The sequence below is a fragment of the Melospiza melodia genome, chromosome 12 (assembly GCF_035770615.1).
Source record: "Melospiza melodia melodia isolate bMelMel2 chromosome 12, bMelMel2.pri, whole genome shotgun sequence".
NCBI classification, from domain to species: Eukaryota; Metazoa; Chordata; class Aves; order Passeriformes; family Passerellidae; genus Melospiza; species Melospiza melodia.
Genome location: NC_086205.1, coordinates 17,795,555 through 17,815,904, shown reverse-complemented (window position 1 = coordinate 17,815,904; position 20,350 = coordinate 17,795,555). Strand labels below are relative to the sequence as shown.

Sequence of the window (20,350 nt, the reverse complement as noted above, 5' to 3'; positions counted from 1 at the left end):
CGCCAGAGCACTGGGCAAGAGGAGGGTTCACACTGTTGGTCACTGCCCTCCCTGGCCTTGCTCAGGCTTTACTAGTTTGAAGTCCCCATTTAAAGAAAATCCTGTCCACGGGCTTCTCCCCTACACCAGTGACTCTGAACTTGCACGCTGAAAATCACCACCTCAGCATCACCAGCGAGCCCAGGACTTCTGCTTCTCTTTTTAAAGTGGTCCCACCGGGCCAAAGCTGCCAGGCTGCTTTAATTTCCACCACATTTTTTTTTTGTTAAAATCTCCCACCAAGAGCTCTGAGGTGTCACTCAGTCTCACCTTTCTGGGTTTGATGGTGGCTGGATCCACTGTGCCTTCCAAGAGACCCTCGTAATAACCTGCATTCTCCAGGACATCTTCATGGTCCGGGTGGAACAGCAGGTAGGACTTGGCACACTCCAGGGCTTTCACATAGTCACCAACTGGGGGGAACAAAGAGTGGTCAGGGGAGCACAGGAGGGCACAGGGGGCTCACACAGAGCCCAGGAGGGGACTCAGCCCCCACAGAGCAGGGAGGGAAGCACAGCCTGAGCTCCCCCTCAGCTGAAGCAGCAGCCCAGGACTTCATGGGGCTCTTTTGATGCCTCTTTGTCTTAACCACTTCACCAGCAGGGAAACTGAGGCACAGAAACAAGACTTTTCTACCATCATGCACAGACCAGATGGTGTCCCAATTACATCCAGATGGATGGGCAGGATGTGGACACTGTCTGGCATCAAACTGCCTCTGATCTGTGCAGCATTTCTCAGGGCCCAGGGGTTTTCACCCACCACAGCAAACCTCTAACTGGGCAGAGGAATAAAGAAGCCTGTACACCACACATGAACTTCTGCTTTCTTCCTGTTGTGATGATGAATCTTTATGTTTTAATAGAAATTTTGAAACCCTTGCACAGTTTGCCCTTTTCAATAAAAAGTTATTAGCAAAAGCCTGAGAGAGCAGATGTCTATTTTCTTTTATGTAACAAAACATAATAAAATAGCCCACAGAACCACACAACTGGCACGATATTTTAGCACTGCCAACCCCTGACATTTTGCCATGCTGCCAACTCCTGCAACTGCGCTGTGAATCCTAAAATATTTGGTAATTGTCAAAAATTGGCATCTTGGGATAAGCTTGAGCTAAGTCATATGTCTGTTATATATTAATTTAGAAAATGTATCAGTTCATTTCAGAAAATGTGAAACATATGAATCCCAAGGATTTTAATATTAAAAGGCAAATGAAATGACCCTAAAAAACCACGATTTATATAAAGAAAAGTAATGTTTAAGCTAAAGGTTGGGCTTTTAAAACCTGACTGATCATCTAAAACACCTTCATAAAATTACTTCACTGTATTTTAGTCAACCTGACTTTTGAAGAGACCATTTCCAGTATCCTTTGCTTCTCTTTCAGACCGTGCCTCTGCGTCGCTGTAGTGTGGGCACTGGGGGAAATAGCCTTATTCCCATACGGAAGAACTTGCACAGAATGAGCAGAACTCAGCAGTGCTGTGAGGGACAGGACTTTACCTCTGTAATAGGCAAACTGCAGGTAGTCGTAGTGGAGGGGCAGGAAGTTCTCGATGGGCGAGATGCGGCCCGAGCGCGTGGCCAGCTCCCGGACACAGTCGTGCTTGCAGGCCAGCACCTGCAGGTAGTGATCTGCCAGGAAAGAGGGAGAGCTGCTCTGAGCTGAGGGGACGGTGACAGTGCCCAGACAAGGACAGACAGAGGTTCAAACTCCTCAGCTGAGGGATGTGCAACTCACACTGCTCTGGCCCGGCAGGTGAGTGTGCACCGCAGGAAAGAGCTCATATTGTAAATCTAAGGCAACTCCGACGTTGGTGAGGGAGAGAGAATGATGCATCTGACTCCATGATATCAAAAGGCTAATTAATTACTTTATCATACTACACTATATACATTTCATCTAAATTGAATCTGCCAAGCACTCACTCTGCACGCAACTGCTCACACTGTACAGAATCCCATGACTGTCAGCAACAGTCCCAACACACACACACAGTTAGCCCTGACAGGCCAAGGACACAAAACATCCTCACTTTGGATAAACAATCTCCATATTGCATTCTACTTTGGCACAACACATGCACAGCAAGTGATAAGAATTGTGTTTTCCCTTTCTCTGAGGTTCAGAGAATGTGAATCTCAGAAATGCTTGGGAAGGATTGTGCCTTGCTCTTCCCTGTAAAATGTGGCGACAGCTCAGGCTCCCCCCCAGAGCCAATTGGACAAAGCTGCAGTTATATTTTTGCCTCCTTTAAGAAATGCCTTTCTCCTTCTCTCAACTGTAGAGGGAGCTTGAGCATCTCTTTGGTGTGGCAGGAGCTGCGGCGTGCAGGGACTGCAGGTGGCAGGTCGCACTTCAGCCCCAAGAGACAAATGAAAAAGCAAGCAGAGAGGTGAAGACAAGGTGGCCACATGTGCTGCCACATGAAATCCAGCTCCAGACTCCCTTCCTGCAGCTCATCCTTAATCCTCTCCTTTCCTGCAGCAAGAAAGCTCCAGAGGGCACAGGGAGGTTTAGCTAAGAGGGGCTGGTGCAGGTTCTCAGCACAGCCAAGCAAGGCCTGTCTGAAAGGTCTGAGGTGCAAATCTGGGTAGCAAAAATCCCCCTGTTTGCTGCTTCTCAAAGATGAGGCACCCCCCAGGGAATCACAAGCACGTGGTAAATACTTGCCATTAACAAAGTTTCTTAATTAGTGGGACTCCATAGTATAGACGTTGTACCAGCTGTACAGTTTCAAAGCCAACACTGACATCTGATTCCATTTTGGAGCCTTTGCTGCAATGTACTTACGAATCTAATTTGCTTGCTCTGTCTCTGCACATCATTAAAAACCTTAAGAAACAAACACAGGCTTGAAAATAATAATGTGCTCAGCTACCAAGGCATTTCTTAAGAGCTGCCATAAAAACCACCGGAGGAATTTGCAATGAAACCAAGTGGAAACTCAGAACAGTGCCTATGTGCTCTTGGCTCTTGACAGGTAGTCTGAGTAGTTTTCTGACTTACCATGCATTTTCAGGGTATTACATTAGGAAAAGCAAGAAGGGAAAGGACATAAATCATATTGTTGTAATTTAAACCTGTTTAAGCATCCTAGATCTGAAATAATCAATCCATCAATGAGAAGTACTGTTTTTTCTTGGTACTGTAATCAATTCACTGAAATGTATCTGTCCTTAGGGGAAAAAGGTGAGGGTGTTTCAACCCCAAGCAGCAGCAGAGCAAGTCAGTCTGGGATTAAAAAGATAAATGAGTTTTGAAGAAACCTAAACCCTCTTTTCTTGGTGTATTATGTGCTCCCACTCCCTACTGAAATGTCTGAGCCTGAGTGCCTTGGACCAGGGGTGAACTTTGGATTATCCTGTCCTGGAAGGAGCCACCTCGATTCCTACAGAAGAGCAGTTGCACCAAGGATCTTATTTCCCTCCCTCAGCTCCATGTTCCTTTGGGTGCCTGAATGTCCTGGGGTTTGGGGTAGTTATGGCCAGGCACACATGGCCAAGCCTCAGCCCTTGCAGGGACCCTCTGGCTGTTGTCCCCCCAGGTGATGTCCTGCCCTGAGCACCACCGTGGCCCTCTCTGTGCTCAGGAAGGGCCAGGCACAGAAACACCTCAGCCCACTGGGGCTGCACTCAGCTGGCACAGCACAGGAACAGTTTGTCCTGTCTGAAGAGCAGCAGCTCTCAGTGAGAAGGATGCTGGGCCTGCTTTGCCACTGAAGGCTGCTCTCTTGATGGGTGTCCTGCTCAAGGCTCTAAAAGCAGGCCTGATCAGCTGACAGCCACACTGGGACCAAGTCAGCCTTTCCAACACTTCTATTTTTTGCATGGTAAACAAACCCCACCAGGGCAGCTTCCCATCCGGTATGCTGGTGGTTTCTCCTCTTGGTTGTTTCAATTAGATTTCCTCTCCCGACACAAACAGAATTATGCAAACCCAAAAAAACATTCTGCATCTGAGTGAAGTATTTTCCACATAAGAAACAAGATTTCGGGGCTTGATGCAACTCCAAGACCATAAGCAGATAAATAAGATTTCTGTCACCAAACAAACGTTAATTTATTGCTCTTCCTTCCCTTACAACTAATTAAATGTAATCTCATTTCCAATGAGAATGAACTGTTTTAATCCTCTCTGGCTCAGAGCCACACATGCAAATCTGAAGATTACACAGCAACGTTCCATTCTCTCCAGAGATTTCAGTCAAGATCGTAATTAGGTGGGCCTCCACTAATGACAAATCCATCCTTTTGGATGGGGAGAAAATCCACGTTACGAGCTTTTTTGGCAACTTTCCTGGCCACCTGGAGCACGGCCAAGAGAACTCTGCTGCTCTCTTCATGTGCTCTCAGAAACAGAAAACATAAACAAAGGCCAGCAATGCCTGGATTCCAGGGAGGTGTGTGACACTGTGTACAGGGGAAATGGAAGCAGTTTAGATAAAGCACCTCTACTTCAGCTCTAACAGAAAGCTGCAAATGCTCCACGCATCTGGAAATGCAATTCTTCTCGCCCAGCTTCTGTTCAGGACCAAAATGAGATGTTCTAGCTCACTGTGCTCTGAGTCTGCACTTTCTGGGTTTCCAGGTGCCTCCTGCAGCGTTACTCACCAGCAGCAGAGGTGGGAGGGAAGACACTTCAACAAATCCAGCCAAGCCCAAACTCAATAACTAAAAACATTTCAGGGCCACGGGTGAGAACTCTAAAAATGCAAAAAGATCTCACCTGCAATAGCTTCGTAGAGACCAGCCTTGTAATCCAGGTGCTCGTGCTCCTCAAACCTCTGTGGTCCCTCGCACATGAGCTGGCAATCCTCATCCTCAGAGTAGTATCCTTGCAGGGCACGCTCCAGGAGCTCAATGGCCAGCTCGTACTCCTCCCTGTCGTAGTGCCTCACCCCAGCACTGTAGTCCTCCTGCAAAGCAGGCAGGCAGAACACAAACCATGAGCAGGCCATGCTGCCTGGAGCACAGCATCCTGCAGGGCTTCTCAAAGGAAGGTACAAGGGGACAGGGGCAGGGACGGGACAATCTCCCCATACCTATCAGATATAACCACTTGTACCAAACAATGTTTAAGCCATTGAAGGACTTTTGGACCAGTGGAACCTAATAAACCTGCTTAAAGGCTCTTCTGAATCCTCCATGCTTAGGGAATCCTTAGTATCACTCCTAGATCATGCATTAAAATAAAAAAAAAATTTTGGTTTTTTTTTTTTTTTTGTTTTTACCCTCCCACCAAACAACAACACTGAATGCCAAGAGAACAGATTGCTCATTTTTTTAGAATGGCCTCTAATAAGCACCTCCATTAATTACACCCAACAGCCATTCCTGCTCCCCTGAGTGTTGTGAAATTGGGAAGTTGGGGGTGGCCCTGGCATTTGACTTGGGCTTTTGCTTTCTGGAGGTGGAAGCAGCTGACACTCTCCTGCCTACCACTGTGCACCCTCACCACCACAGCCACACATGTGCATGTCCCCTGCCCAGGTGGGAGAACTCAGGTCAAAAGAAACACACAGGAGCTGTCCTGGAGGAAACACACAGGAGCTGAGATGTCATGGAAGCTTCCATCAAAGCTGCCTGCTGGTGTGTGTTCACAGCCATGTGAACCCCAGAGCACTCTGAACACAGGGACCAGGCTGGGGATGCAGCTATCAAACAAAGAGCAGAGTGCCCAGAAAAGGCAGGAGCAGGCTTGCCTTAAGGGAAAATGCTGACAGGAGAGTTTGTTTTGCTGTATTGGTAAGAATTTCCTCAGTCACAGATTAATCTCTTTTGGCCTCCTAGTCTCTCCTCTCCAAACTTCTTGATACTTAAGCTGGGCACCTCTTCAGCCTCAGACTCACCATGTGCTGCCTGGCCTCCTGGTCAATCAAGGCGGCCTTCCCTGACATGGTCTTGTAGTTCTCCAGGTCCTGCTGTATCTCCATGTGCTCAGGGTTTGCCATGAAGAAGGTGTGAGCTGCATTTGCTGCCTCCTCTAGCTTGTTCAGCTGTAACAAGGGGAGAAGGACCAAGTGAGACTGGTGATGTAGAACGTAAACACAGCTCTGACATCCTTTTGACACCATTAGATTGGGAAATGATGGGATAACCAAGGAAAACCTGAATGCAGAGGCTAAAGTAAAAAGCTGAATTGAGAGGAAAGCCCCATATAAGTGAAATGGAAAGAGCTGGAGCTCCTGAGAGCCAGACAAGTCCCTGCAACAGGGTCTGCTGGTGATGGGATCCAGCCTGTGTTCCAGCAGCACATCCTCTCAACTCAGCTACTCCAACCCCCTGCACAGTTCCAGGTGGAAAGATGCTCTCATGAGATATGAGATGGAGAGAGGAGGGGAAAGCAGTTGCAAACACTGCTCTCTCTCAAGCCTTGGAGGCTGAGCTTTGTCCAGGCTGAGGCTTCTGCTTGGAGACAGGGACTGAGGGCCATTTATTAAGCTCAGCTGCGTATAGCTGCAAAAGGCCAAACTCTGCTGATGGTGGCAGAGGTGTAAAGAGAGGTTTATTTTGATATACCAAATTATTTTGTGTTTAGAGATTCAGAAGGAGACCAGACATCAGTTTCACCCTAGAGAAAGCCTCATAAACAAACAGAACTGCTAGTGCTAAACACATCCATGGCAGCTGCTGGGAGCATCAGGAGCAGAACAGATGTTCAGGTGAAACCTCTTCACGAGCTAGCAAGAGAGAAGTCACTAAAACATTTGCTTCTGAAAGAAAGCCAACACCACTGGGTACCAGCAAGCTGCAGGCAGGTCCCTGGGAGACATCAGCAGCCTGACCCAAACCTGTCAGTCAGGGCCAGGCTAATGCTAGCCCAGGCTAGGTTGGGTGCAAGTGTTCTCCTTGGCAGCAAAACCCACAGCAAGCCCTGTGCCACTGCTGCAAGGCTGCTCCTGAGGCACCAGAGCCAGCAAGCCCTGGCACATCCATGGGACACGGTACAGCAGCTCACCTGCACAGGCACCCAGCAGGCAAACCCCAGCAGCAGGATGGGAACAGAGACCTGCAGGGAAGCATGAGCTTCACATCCTGCACCCTGCAGCAGGGCAGAGTGGCTCCAGGGCACAGCCAGCCCAGGAAACACACAGGAATGTCCCCAAAATGAGGGTGAGAGCCGCAGCATCCCAGCCCACCCCCCTGCACACCAAAGCACAGCTGTGCTGCAGTGCCCACAGAAACGCAAAATATTTGCCTTGTGTAAACTTCAGAAGTTTTTAAGGATTACCTCTGGACTGACAACATGTGCAGGGGAGCCAGATTTTACTGCAAAAACAACATCTATTCCAGTCTTTCATTTGGATTTTTCCAAAGGACACCACTCTCCATAATAATCCCTTGGCTTTCCAGCAGGCATGAAAAATGACTATAAGAAATTTTTAACCAGGGCAGCACATACAAAACCAAAACCCCTCCAGAACAGAAGTTTGAGTTGTTTTTCTTAAAGAGACATTCCTATTCAGAAACATAAATTCCATTTTGAAATAGATCATTTCAAATAATCCCACTCCGGAAAAGTTCATTGCAGCTGGACACCATCGGATGTGGGATAAAGGACTGACCAGAGCATCTCAAAGGCAATTCTCAGGTCCTGCTGAGTGTCTGTGGGAATGCCACTGCATCTGGTAATCAGAGACAGTCAAGATGGAACAAAAGGTTTGTTGGAGATGTGAGCTGCTGACCTGATCCAGAGGACTGCTAAGAAGCCACTGTTTGAGCTGCCTGGGGGAATTGCATTCTTCCACACCACAGATTTCACAAACAGCACCCTGCCTGTGCAGATTTAAAAGGGACTAAAGACCTCTCAGGAGGGGAAGTGGTCCCTAAAGACACAACCTGCAATAGTCTGCTGTGGGATGTTCTTTTTCCCTTTAGCTCTAGATCCTTTTCAGCAAACTGTCAGAGATTCCAGGATGGGCTTAATTCTTCTGGATAACATCCACCTCTGTGAAATAGGACAAGCCTGATTTCTAGACAACAGAAAATCCCTTTCAAACAAGGCTTATTCTATGTCTAGTCCTGCTGGCTCTACACAGCAGAGATGACCTTTGGAGTTTGCTAAGTGGACTTGAAGCAGAACATTTCAACTCAATGCTTTTCAATTTATCACGTTCCATATTTGCCTTAGAAACATTCAAGTAACATGAAGAAGCCAACAGCTGCTAAGGTTAGGGATAGTTTTTAAGTCAGTGAGTGTGTATAAAAGCAAAATTCCTAACTGGTAAGACACGTTCAGTGTCTAGCTCTGACATTAGTTATGAAACACTCTGGGGAAACTTTTGCCAAAACACTTTGAATTCAAAAGGAGCAGGATATTTTGGTGCTTAAAGGTCTGGGCTGGGACTCAGGACACCTGGACTCAGTTCCTGGCCCTGTCACAATCTCACTGTGCAGCCACTGGAAAAAAATAATTTTGTTTTCTTTGTGCCTGGTTTTCCATTGTTTTTAACTAATAACAATAAAAAATAATAGCATTTCTCCCACAGAGCAGTAATTTTGTTTATCTGGATGGCAAACAACTTGGGGGCCATAAGCATGTGCAAGCACATAACACAAGGAGATTTTGATCTTTGCACAACAACTGCTGAAGGAAAATAAGCAAGGAAAAAATGACAAATGTGCACTCACAACCTCAGTATGTGCTCTAAGCCCTGCTTGCTCACCCCACTGGAATGAGATTGCTGGACTCTTGCTGCAGCTTTGCACCAAACCCTGCGTATTTCAGCCAGAGAAGACACAAGAAATCAGAGCACAGCACTGAGAGAGCCCTGGGAACACCCTGTCCTGTCCATTTTGATCTTGACATACCAACACCTAGAGCTGAGAAGGGGAAAACAACACGTAAGTGCTGCGGGGCTCTGATGCTTATTTTCCTCAATGAGATTTAGGAGTGGTTCGTATAAAAAATATTTTAAGCAGCAGAACCTCAGATGAAAGAATTTGAGCAAACTGCAATGCTCAGTTTCACTCCCAGCTGGGACAGTGCTGGCCTGGGCTTCAGTGGGGCTGTGGCATCCAGCCTGCAGAGGTGGCCTGCACTAGGAAGGCTGCTGTGACTAGAGCACTGTGCAGGAACAAACACAGGCTGGAGAAAGGACCTGGAATGAGCATCTTGATCATCACTAGACAACTGAACCCAATTCTCACTGATAACCATTGAGAAAATCCTTTATGGAGCCTCCATGGGCTGCATGGTGACACACAACACAATTCTAACAGACCCTTACTATTGATTGCCATTCTGGTACCTGTCCAGGTATGTTTAAGCCAGCAAACTCCATGCTGAGCAACCTGATTTGTACCTGTGATGCCACAGTCACCAGCCTGCTGGGCTAAAGAACCAAGCTGTCTCACTGAAACATGTCTAACCTGCTGCTTGATTTTACCCCCACTTCGGCTGCTGGGTGCCCTAAAGAGAAACCCAGAGGATTCACCCCATCACTGAGAGCTGCCCAGACACCTCAGACTGGCTCAGCTCCAGGGCAGGCACATGCTCTGAATTCACACTTGCCTTCACCCCTTGCAGACAAATGAATTCTGACCAAAGCCCCTCTGGTGCCAGATGCTCAGCAGGCTGGCACAAACTCCTGTCCCCTTCCCCAGGGAAAAGGGCTCAGTGCAGCACCATGGCTTCAGCTACAACAACCCAAAGCTCACAGTCCTTTAGGTTTGCTCTCTGGAGCTTGGCAGTGGGACAAGGAAGTGGAACAGGCAGGGTGCCAGGCCTGAGACAAGCACTGCACAGCTTTACAGTCAGCTCATGCAGCCAGGGCTGCCCTCCCACCACCACTCTGCCGGTGCTGAGCACTGACACTCTGCAGCTGTAACCACAGCAACTACAGGTATTCAGCTGCTCCCAGCTCATCCTGAGCTTTCCACGGCAAAAAACAAGGATGAAAGAGGTGCAAAAGTCAGAGGATTTTAGAGAGAATGTAGCCAAACTGACTGATTGAGAAAAGAGGTCACAGGTATGATATAGCCAAGACCTTAGACTATTCTTCATACTGAGTTCCCATTGCATTGAACTTAATATCAGATATTGGCAGCTGTCATGCACATGTCATGTCTAACTGAGCTAACTCAATCTGCTTCTATATTAAGGTTTCTTCATCACATAAAATATAGTTTCAATTAAAACTTTTTTTTTTTTTGAGGGGAACAGAAGTAAGGTTTATATATTGGAAAACATGTCAGATCCCTCAGCATTTATTCCCATGCCAGGACTGGACCTACCTGCACATAACCTCAGTTAATTGCAGAGTGTATGAACCTGGCATGGAGCCTGTGATGAAAGATTTCAAACCATTCAGCTGACCTAGAAACCAAAGTTTCCAACCTCACAGACAATCCCTGGTTTGCTGAACAGATAATGTTTTTCTAAACTTTTCCACAGCTCCAGTGCTGCTGTGTTGTACTGAAGGTTCAGTGCACTGAGCTCTGCAGAGCAAGGAGGCTCTGGAGCCTGCAAGCACAACAAGGGAAATAAAAGGTTCAGTGCCATGAAGGATTAATCCTGTTGTGTCTGTGCAGAGCTTACTGCCCAGGAGAGAAGGAGCAAGGAGCGGTGAGATGGTTATAAATAGCATCTGACCTTATCTCAACTATTGTATTATTGCAAATAAGAAGGATGAAATTCTCCAGAGAAGTTAATTAGGAAATTTTCCTTCTGCTGATGGGTCACACATTTGCTGAAGTGTTTGCAGCCCACTATGGCACCAACTGTTCCCACAGAACCACCAAAATCAGGGAGCAAGGCAAGCACACAGCAGGAAAAGACCTTAATTGAGTGCAGGGAAGAGGTACCAGGAGCCAAAGGTGTGAGGCCATCTCTGAGTTCAGTTCCACACCATCCCCTGCTCTCCAAACCTGTTACCAGTTTCTTGTCTTCCAACTCAAGATAAACAGGGCTGCCTCCTATCCCTGCTACTGCTGTGTTGGAGGGCAACAATGATGCATTCCTGGAGGCTCCCCATGTAAATTTTCAGAGTTTTTTTCATTTTCAAAATGAAGACAACCTCCAGCCTGCTTTGGACAGTTCCTCTCAGACCATCCCAGCTGGTGTGCTGCTGCCTACCAATCACTCTGGTAGACTCAAATCCAAAACAAAACAAATTTGCAGAACTGACACAAGGAAAATCTCTCATGAGAAAGGAAATTTAGAAACAGCTTGGGGTTTTTTGGTATTCCAACAAGCAATTTTCAGGACACAAACATATGTGGATTGGTAGCAGCGTGGTCAAATGAGCTAACTACATGATGAATTTTGTCTTCAGAAAGTGGGAGATATTTGGAAATCTAAAACCAAACACCACTTCAATATTCTTTATGGAAAAAAGTTCTTTCAATTAATGAAGACGGAAATAATATTTTTTTTAATGAATCTCTCACTTGAGCCACGCTGGCATTATTTCATGTGTGCATGAGTCCATGCTGAGCAGACTGGCTGGATAACTCTGTCTGAAAGGGCCATTTGGCATTAAAAAAACAAATTAGATTGACCCTCACATTCTCCCTTCCTTCCCTCTCTGACATGCTCTTCTTGGACTGTTCCCAGGCATGTAAGAATGAAGATTTCCACACGTTTCTGGCTGTGCATTACATGCTTCAGTGCACACTTGTGTAACCAATCCTGCACAAGGAGCAGGGCATTTACTCACAGCAAAACCACTTCCCAGCGGGAAGGACCCTTCCCATATAAATCTCCAACACACTGAAGCATTGCAGGATTCATTTGCAGAGCAAGCAGTGGGAAATGTGTTTGTGTTTACTGAACCTTCGATCTGACTGACTGTGAAATACACTCTGAGCCACATTTTGTGCTGTCTAGACACTCAGTCTGCCTAACAAACCCTGAGAGCAGCAGCTGTGTGTGAAACGGTATTTTCAATGAGGAAAAGGTGGGATGCATTCAGCCCTCAGGAATCTGTGCAGGTGGTTACCCATGAAGTTCCTGCACCCCAGAGTTTTGTTTTCCTTGGCCAGATAATTAACCAGTTCCTTCAGAGATGAGTAGCACGGGAGAAGCAATACACTCACACACTAATGGCAACAAAAGGTGAACAGCATAAAACTAGCCAGGCTTTCCACAGCAGAATTTCTTCTTGCATGTCCTTCCTCCTGTTGTTATAACATCCCTGTGGCAGCCTGAGCTGTTGCTTACCTTGAAAAATATCAAAGATTAGCCTAGGCATTTTAATCTAATGAAATCAAGCAGCTAGGACAAGCAGGATATGACTATTCCCTCCCTGGACCACCAGCACTCCTATAGGCCACTGCCTGACAGACAAATAATGAGCTTTCATCTATATTATGACTGATAACTGAGAGGCAGGTGTTCCCCAAAGTCATGGGAATACCTGGCCGAAGAAAGGTGAATCTCACTCAACACACTGGTGAGGAGTGAGGGAAGCCTTTGCCATCAAGGGAGGAGGGTCTCGTGCTTTTAGGGGAAAACCAGAAAAAAACAAACCTGGCAGGCAGTTAAGAGCAGCTTTGCAGTTTAGATGGGAATTTTCTCCAGCATCCACACTGCAGCTAATCAAGCTGCACTGACTGATAACTGGGTCACACTCCTAACCCAGCTGTCTCCACACTGGTATCTCTATGGCAGTAATTACTAAAACACTTAAGAAAAACACAACAGAAAAATCTGAGACAAGCAGAAAAATTCCTACAGCAGAAACTTTCCTCCCTTTCTACAGTTTAGCAATGGCTCAGCACCTCTTAGAAGAGTCAGACATGATGAGCTGCTGAATGCCCTTTGGGAGCCAAAGTTTCCTGTGCAGATGTATGTGCTTGTCTGCTGCTACCTAACAACATCCAAACAGCCCCTGTGTCCCCAGAACACGCCCTTCTCAGAGCACACATGGCTTTCCACCTCCATCCCAGAGCCAGGAAGACACAGCAACCTGCTGATAAATGATACTTGTTTTTTGTAGCCCTTTCATGCTGTAAATGGAATTTTGTCAACAGGCTTAAGGCCTGTGCCAGCCTGAGGACTGCCTCCCTACCTTTCCCTTAGGCCACAGAAAGGTCTGCTGGAGAAGGAGCTGAGTAACCATGGTCAGTTTGTGGTATTAGCACCAGAGCTTTAGTTTGAAAAGCAGAGTGCAGAGCCCTGAGGGTGGGCTGCAAACAGGACTGTGCTATCTGAGGAAGAGGTTATCTCTCCCTGCCCTGATCTGTGATGGGGCAGCAAAGGGAAAAGCAAACAAACTATAAATTTCAACAAGAAAGCAGACTCGTGGCATATCTGTGCATTGTTTCTCACCCAAAACCTTGACAGTCTTCAAGGAAATGGTTTTAATTCACATTTTTTCCAGACACAATATTTCTTGAATACCTTTTCCAGGGCTCAAATCATAAACCAGCAAATAATAATTGACAGCTGCTGAATTCATGGAAGCCATCATGATGGTGATGGACATTAGGGCACTGCAGATCTGATTAAATAAACCCATCACATTCCAATCCAAGCATTTTGCAAAGTCTGTAGGAGATCTGCAGACTGGGGGTGGGCTGTGCTCACCATGAGGGGAACTGACTGACATCAAGGGGAAGCAAACTCAGCTTATGCCTTAGGTGGGTTTGAAGAAAACTGCCATAATTGAAGAGAGATTTTTGTGCTGATTCTCCACTACTGGGCCAGCACAAAGGCACTGCACTGGAAACAAAGTCTGCAGATAAAGGGAGAGAGTACAAGGAAGTGAAAATATATCCACAATTCTGCAATTTAATCTTGGTTGGTCTGCAAAGCAAAGCAGAGGTCCTGCCAGGAACAGTGCCTGCATGGGCTGCCAAGTCTAGTCCAAAGGTTTGATTATCCCAGGAATCTTCCCCCAGCAGTGGCCAGGGGTGGACACTTGTGGGCAAGCCATAAATACATGGTGGGTACACAGGGACCCTCACACACAGGGCATTGTCAGCAATGTCCAGCAGCTTACAGGCTTCCTGAACCAGGATTTGCCTCTGGAGCACTAAGTTTAAAAGCCACTGATGGCCCTGTCCTCCTGGGAGTTGGGTACTCCCTTCCGGAACTCATTTACACAGGCTGCAATAAATAAGGGATTTGGGAGATTTTAAGACATCAGTATATTATTTCCACCAGAGTACACGTTGGGGAGAGAAAGACCTACCACTAGGCTATGGCAGAGTTTTCAGAAAATGTGGAGCTGCAAATACAGGCTGACTCATCTGGGAGGCAAGAGGAATTGCAGCAGTGTTGCAAAACTCCTCAGTACCTCCAATGCTCGTTGTTCATAAAACTCAAACACATCCGAATACAACAGGGATAGGGTTTCCTACCAAAAGGCATCTTCTGAAATTAAGGGACACGAAACAGGGCAGAGGAAGGGGTCCACAAGGCATCTTCTCATCCAGGACACTGAGAGCGCATCAGGTCTCAAGGGCTGTTGACAGGATGAGTATGCTGGCATGGGATGGATTGTGTTGACTTCAAGCAGAGCAACCTCCAGGCATGTTCCCTGAATGTGACCCTGGAATTTCAGGGAAGAGGCTCCCTGTCATAAGGGTTGACACACAGCACTCTGAAGAACTCACTTTGTGCATTGCCACATTCAGTTTACCCAGCACCACTGCAGAAACGTGCATTTCATTTGGAGAGGATGTAACTCTACCCTTGCAAACGTGCTTCTTACCCTCCTCCAGCTCCCCCAGCTTTGATGAGCACTGTTACTGATTTGAGAGAGGAACTGCTGGCTTTGACAGCAGAGTGAAACCAGTCTGGGTGAATGGCAGCTCTGCCAGCCCAGGGGCACTGTTTGGAGATGTGTGCTCTGCTGCTCAGGCTCTTGGTGCTGCTCCAGAGGCTCCTGTGGACTTACACCAGGGCAGGTTTGGCTCGTGCTCCAGTGAGCAAGGCCACATACCACTGGACAATTGTCTCCATACATGACACACACCGCAATCTCAGCTGGATTTGCTGCTTCTGAAATGAAAACACTTTGCTTGCTTTCCCCAGCCTTGGCTTGGTAATCATTACTAAACACTTATCAGCTAGACAGCCTTCATTTCCTGAGAGCCTGAACCTAATTACACCAGGAAACGTGCTGCTTTTCCTTCAGACACTGAGAAATGCTGCTTTCTGAGCCCTTCTACTACACAGTTTAACTTTGTTCTGATTAGTAGAGTGTAGGGGAAGGCAGAAACACAGCCAGATCTCAAGAGGCAAATGCAGTGATCCTTCACAGAAATGCCCTGGCTTCACTCTACATCATTAATAGTAACAACAAAATGCCAGAGATATTTCACCTCCCCTCCCTCCCCTATTAATCTCAGCTGAACCCTGCGAGGCCCCTGCACAGAGGTATCGTTTTCCCTCAATTGCAGGTAAGGAGTCTGATGTCTCACAGCAAATCAGAACCAGACCTGGGGCTGCCTCCCAATGCCATTCCTCGAAGGAGTGAAACTAGCCCTGCAGCTCCATCCCTTATCAGGACATTCCATCCCCGGTGGGATGAAGGAGCCTTTGCCAAAAGCAGCTCTTTCAAACCCCTCCTTTGTGCCACGGGGCCCCACTGGGATGTTGAGTTACAATTGCCCACTTGTAATAGAGCCCAGACTATCGCCACCAAATCAAACTGTTGGTTAATTAGTGTATAAAAATCCCCCTACAAAAGCACAGTAATGGAGTTATAGAGCCATTAGCACCAAATCACAAGATCTGCTGCTGCAGCAGCATCACTTTCACCCTGTGAGCCGCCCAGGAGCTGCTGCCCATCCTGGAGGGCTGCCAAACATCCCCATCCAATGGGAGACACCTATGGCAAACCTGCTTGGAGAACAAAGGCAAGGAGACCTGAGCTAAGGGGTTGTGCTTCCCCTGACTGAGGCTTCCAGACATTCTCATTGATTCTATTCTCCTGGCTAGGTAAAGAACTACAGAAATGCAGAGTGGGTCCTCCCAGTGGTGCAGTTTTCCCTTCACAAGAATTAGTAGAATGACATGGATGGGATGTGTCAGCTCCCAGTTTGACCAGTTCACACGTGGCCAAAGGAGTGAGTGACCCAAGGGGAAGTGGGCACATGTCTGTCCTTGAGAGCAGGCAAGAGATGTGCCCTCTGCCAAGTGCTGATGATGAGCACATCCCACATTTCTGACTCTGGAGGCTCTCCTATGGGTGTGTACCTTCACCCTTCTTCCTCACAAGCTGGAAATAAGACACAGAGCACTACCCTGGGCAAGAGCAGTGCATGGAGTGGGCACTTGGACTGCGCACATTCCTGTACTGGGAGCAGATGTGGATAGAGCCAGGCAGGATGCAGGTCACAGCCTGGATGAAGTTAATAACACACAGTGTAAAGCTCCATCTTCTCACACCCTGGTGGTCCTGCTTGCTGGAAACCCTGTACAGACACACCCCTCCACAACCTTCTTCACATCAAGGGCTGGAAAGATCCGTGGTGATGGATGACCTTCACTGGGCTCCTACCCAATCACCGGCTCCTCAGTTCCTCAATTCTCAACTGGCTCTGGGAAGCAACATCCTAAAGGATGCACGTGTCACTTGAGGCAGGACACAGGTGTTTATTCCATCTCTGCTTGCACTGCTTTGCCTGCCTGAGATGGAGAAAGCAGCTGCTTGGTGCAGCTCCAGGGAAGGATGGCTCCCAGCTGCTGCAGGATGATCCACAGCCCGTGGGGAGCTGCACAGGAATGAGCAGGACACCCAGGGAGTGGTGTGTCCCACAGGGATGCTGTGGGGACCCCCTGAGCACAGGCTGTTATCACTGAAAGCCCTGCAGCTCTGTGCCCCTGCTGCAGCCCCTGCACTGATGTCACCCTGAGAGACAGCAGCTGCTGTCTGGGGCAGAGCTGTGCTCCACTGTGCAAAAATGAGGAGCTGCCTGCCCTTGCTGAGGACACATGAAGTCATGCTCCTGGGAGAAGTCAGTATTTTCCAAGCACTCAGGTTCTGCTTTCAGTTGCTGGCTCTGTTCTGATTTACTGGGAATTCTTCTGCCAGGCACTAAGCATCCCCATGACTCAGTTTCCCTGTTAAACAGGAGCACAAACCTCTTGGCTCTGGTTGCTGGGAGGCAGAATGACAGCATTTTAAAACCTCAGATGACACGTCAGGGCTTAAGACATTGCAAGATTTTTCTGTTGATCTGAAAATTACGCAGTGGACTCCTGTAAGAGCTCACTGAGTCCTTATAAGTGGCTCTTTGTCACTGTTCCCATCCACACCCTGGTCCCTCTTTGAAGGGCAAATACCATAAAAAGCTGTTTCCAGAGACCGAGATCTAGAAAAGAGAAGTCAAATAGGGTCAGGCTCTGGATGGCTTTGCTGCCCTGAGCTGTGGCCAGGGGCTGGCTCCCTGCTCCCACCCGTGACTGCAGGGAACACTGCCCCATTTGTCTGGGGAGCCTCCAACGTGGGTGGGTGGGTGGCTCCTGCCCCTCCACAAACATTTCAGCCCCACTGGAAACAGCTAAGACGGAAAATGTGGATGATGCCAAGATTAAGAAAGAGAATTAGGGAAACAGCAAGCATCCCTAATCAATCATGCTTGGACACTGAGGGTTTTATGTGCACAAAGACTTCACTTGAATTCTTTTTTTGCATTTATCCACAAGAAAGAACTCCAATAGAGTGGCTGAGGAAGTTGCCAGATGTTGATTCACCCTTTTGCTTTCTGCAAATGTTTTCATTTTATTGAAAACCTGATCAGCAAACTCAGAAACCCTTAAAAATTATTTATTTAGAAAATAAAACCTGCAAGCACCTCCCTGGCAGCACATGACATGGATGAAGGCAGAGGAACCAGTCTCTCTCTCACTGGTACCAAGTCTGGCTTTCCTTGGCACAGAAAAGATAAAGCTGAAAGAAACAGGGATTTTTAAAAGAAAATACAGCTAAGTATTTTAGCAAAACTTCTGGTAAGGATGCTAATCATCATCTGGTTCACAAAGATCCCTTAACTTGCTTAAACAGAATCCAGGGTGACAACACAGGTAGGCAGAGACAGAAAGTCACAGAGGGCAGCAGGCAGGCAAGATGTAATGACATTGCATGGGACTCACCCCAAACCCCTGAGGGGAAACTACAAAACCTCAGAAAAAAGAAATCCCATCAGTGAGAAGGATCTGCCACCACACACCCCTAACAACAGCTCACAGCATCCCAGTGAGAGTGCAGGAGCTGCAGCACTGTCCAACATTTATATTCTAAACAGAGATTTACAGCCAACTATTGATGGATTAAATAGGGTGAAGACTAAGTCAGAAGTCTGTTGTTAAATTTACTCAGCCTCTGGCACGTGCACCTAACCATAATACCGCATCTAATTTTGGTTTTGTTTTTTAAGAGAATCAATTTGGACTTAGTTTCCACAAAACTCTTCTGTTTGCCTTAGTGAACAACAGCTGTTCATTTCAAGAAGCTCTTGGAGAAACATTCATCTGCTCCCAGATCAGACTACTGTTAAAAATGCTGAGCATCCTTCTAACACTACCAAAAAAAAAAAAAATATCCGTACTTTAAAAAGTGCAAATATGAAGAACTTTTGAAAAATGTGTTTTGTTCATTTCTGAAGCTAATTCAAAACATAAATCCCTGCAGGTGTAACTTCACACGAAACACGTGGCTTTCCATCCAAAATAAATCTGGGGCACAGAATAAAATCTGCATGACCTAAATGGTGACTTGGCAAACCATGGGCAGACTTGCAGAGCTAGCATCAGTGCTGCATTCAGCTCTCTGGGTTATTATTTACAGATGCTGCCCATGACAGCAGCATCCCTCTCCTCTGGCTGCCTGGGAGCGCTTCCCTGGAGCTCACGGTGCCTGGCTGTGGCACAGCCACTCGCAGCAGAAACAATCCAGGAACGACGTAAATGTAAAAAGGAACACTGGTTCCCAGTAACAGCAGCAGAAAGGTCTCTGGTTGCCAGACCACAAACAAGCTGGAGGCGTTTTCCTCCCTCATCCTGCTTGACACGAGACCTGAGCCAAGCTCCTTCAGCAGCTCTGCGAAGGATTTGCCGTGAGACCGCCCGTGTGTCCGACTGCAGCTGCACAGAACTGCCCCTGCCCTGGTGAGGGGAGAGGCTCTGCTGTGCAGGACAGCAGCAAAAGCTCTCTTGTGATGGGGCAGGAGAGACAACCACCTCCAGTTTTCCGTCAGTCCTGGGCTGGATTTTGCCCCAGAACAACATCAACAGTAGCAGCTTTTGGCGGCTGGAAAAAAAGAGCTGCTCTGAGTGAAGCACCAGGAGGACCAAAGCCTCGGGAGCTGCACCCCTTGGTTTGCCCAGGACAGGGTGGGCTTCCCACTGCAGCTAGAGATTCAAACTCACATTCAGGTATGGGCTGAGGGCTTCCCACCATGCCCAGATGCTCAAACCAGGGCTGCAAAGCAACTGCTGTTTCCCAAGTATCATATTACACTTTTTTGTCTCATGCTCAACAGGTCAGCTGGCCTGCTGACCCCAGGCTGCCCAGGCAAAGATGTCAGACTTCGGTACCCATGAACTGCACTGAACAGTCCTCCTTGTCAGCAGATGAGAGCAGCCCAAAGAGATGGCTCAGAGCAGGGCCAGCGCAGCCCCAAACATGTACAAAAGGTGGGTAACTCCTTCTCTCACCTCACCCCAGAGAGCTCATGAGCAACATTCAGGAAAGGCACCAGAGGCCAAGTCTGGAGGAGGAGGACAACGAGAGCAAGAGAAATACAATAAAGTTTCTCTTTTGGAAAACAGATGGCACCAAACCATGCAAAAAGGCTTTATGATCCCTCAAGCAGGAAATAAGTGATGACATACTGTCATGTTGCTGTGTCAACAGCTGACACAACGCAGCAGGGTAATTTCACAGACTCCCACGTTAGTTTAAAAGCTCTCTTTGAAACCACAGAGCTGGGGCAGAGGCACTTCAAGTCTTGCACAGACAGCAATGGCCCTGCTGCTGCAGATTCAGTGCCTCAGGAGCCAGCCCTGCACAGAGAAGCCACAGCCAGCCCTGCCATCCACTGAAACCATCTGCGGCTCACCACAGACGGCTGCTGATACAAGACCAAAGCACCAGCCTCCCTTCCCTTTCCCCCTCCAAGAAAACAGTACCCTGACCCAAAGTGTGCTCAAAGGGTTCATTGTTGTCTGGCCAACACACACGATGCCTGAACCTGGCCTGCAAGTCCTCAAGGTTGTGAACAAAGTTCTGCATGTCTCAAGCAGGCCACAGCACTTTGAGAGCCTCCTTTATCCCTAAGAGGGCTTTTGTTTGCTTTAACATTACACACCAGAAACAAAATATTGCTCCCTCCCTCCCTGTCTTTC

The 20,350-nt window shown here is 47.6% G+C and overlaps 1 protein-coding gene across 1 annotated transcript in view; it reads right to left on the bottom strand.

The window, feature by feature from the left end:
* Positions 1-20,350, bottom strand: part of P3H2 (prolyl 3-hydroxylase 2) — a 64,429-nt gene that overhangs the window by 11,350 nt on the left and 32,729 nt on the right. The window contains exons 2-5 of the mRNA XM_063167029.1: positions 5,898-6,044; positions 4,775-4,964; positions 1,549-1,680; positions 310-452 (exon numbers count right to left, since the gene is read on the bottom strand). Of these exons, the coding sequence (XP_063023099.1) occupies positions 310-452; positions 1,549-1,680; positions 4,775-4,964; positions 5,898-6,044 (612 nt within the window). The remainder of the gene's footprint in view (positions 1-309; positions 453-1,548; positions 1,681-4,774; positions 4,965-5,897; positions 6,045-20,350) is intronic.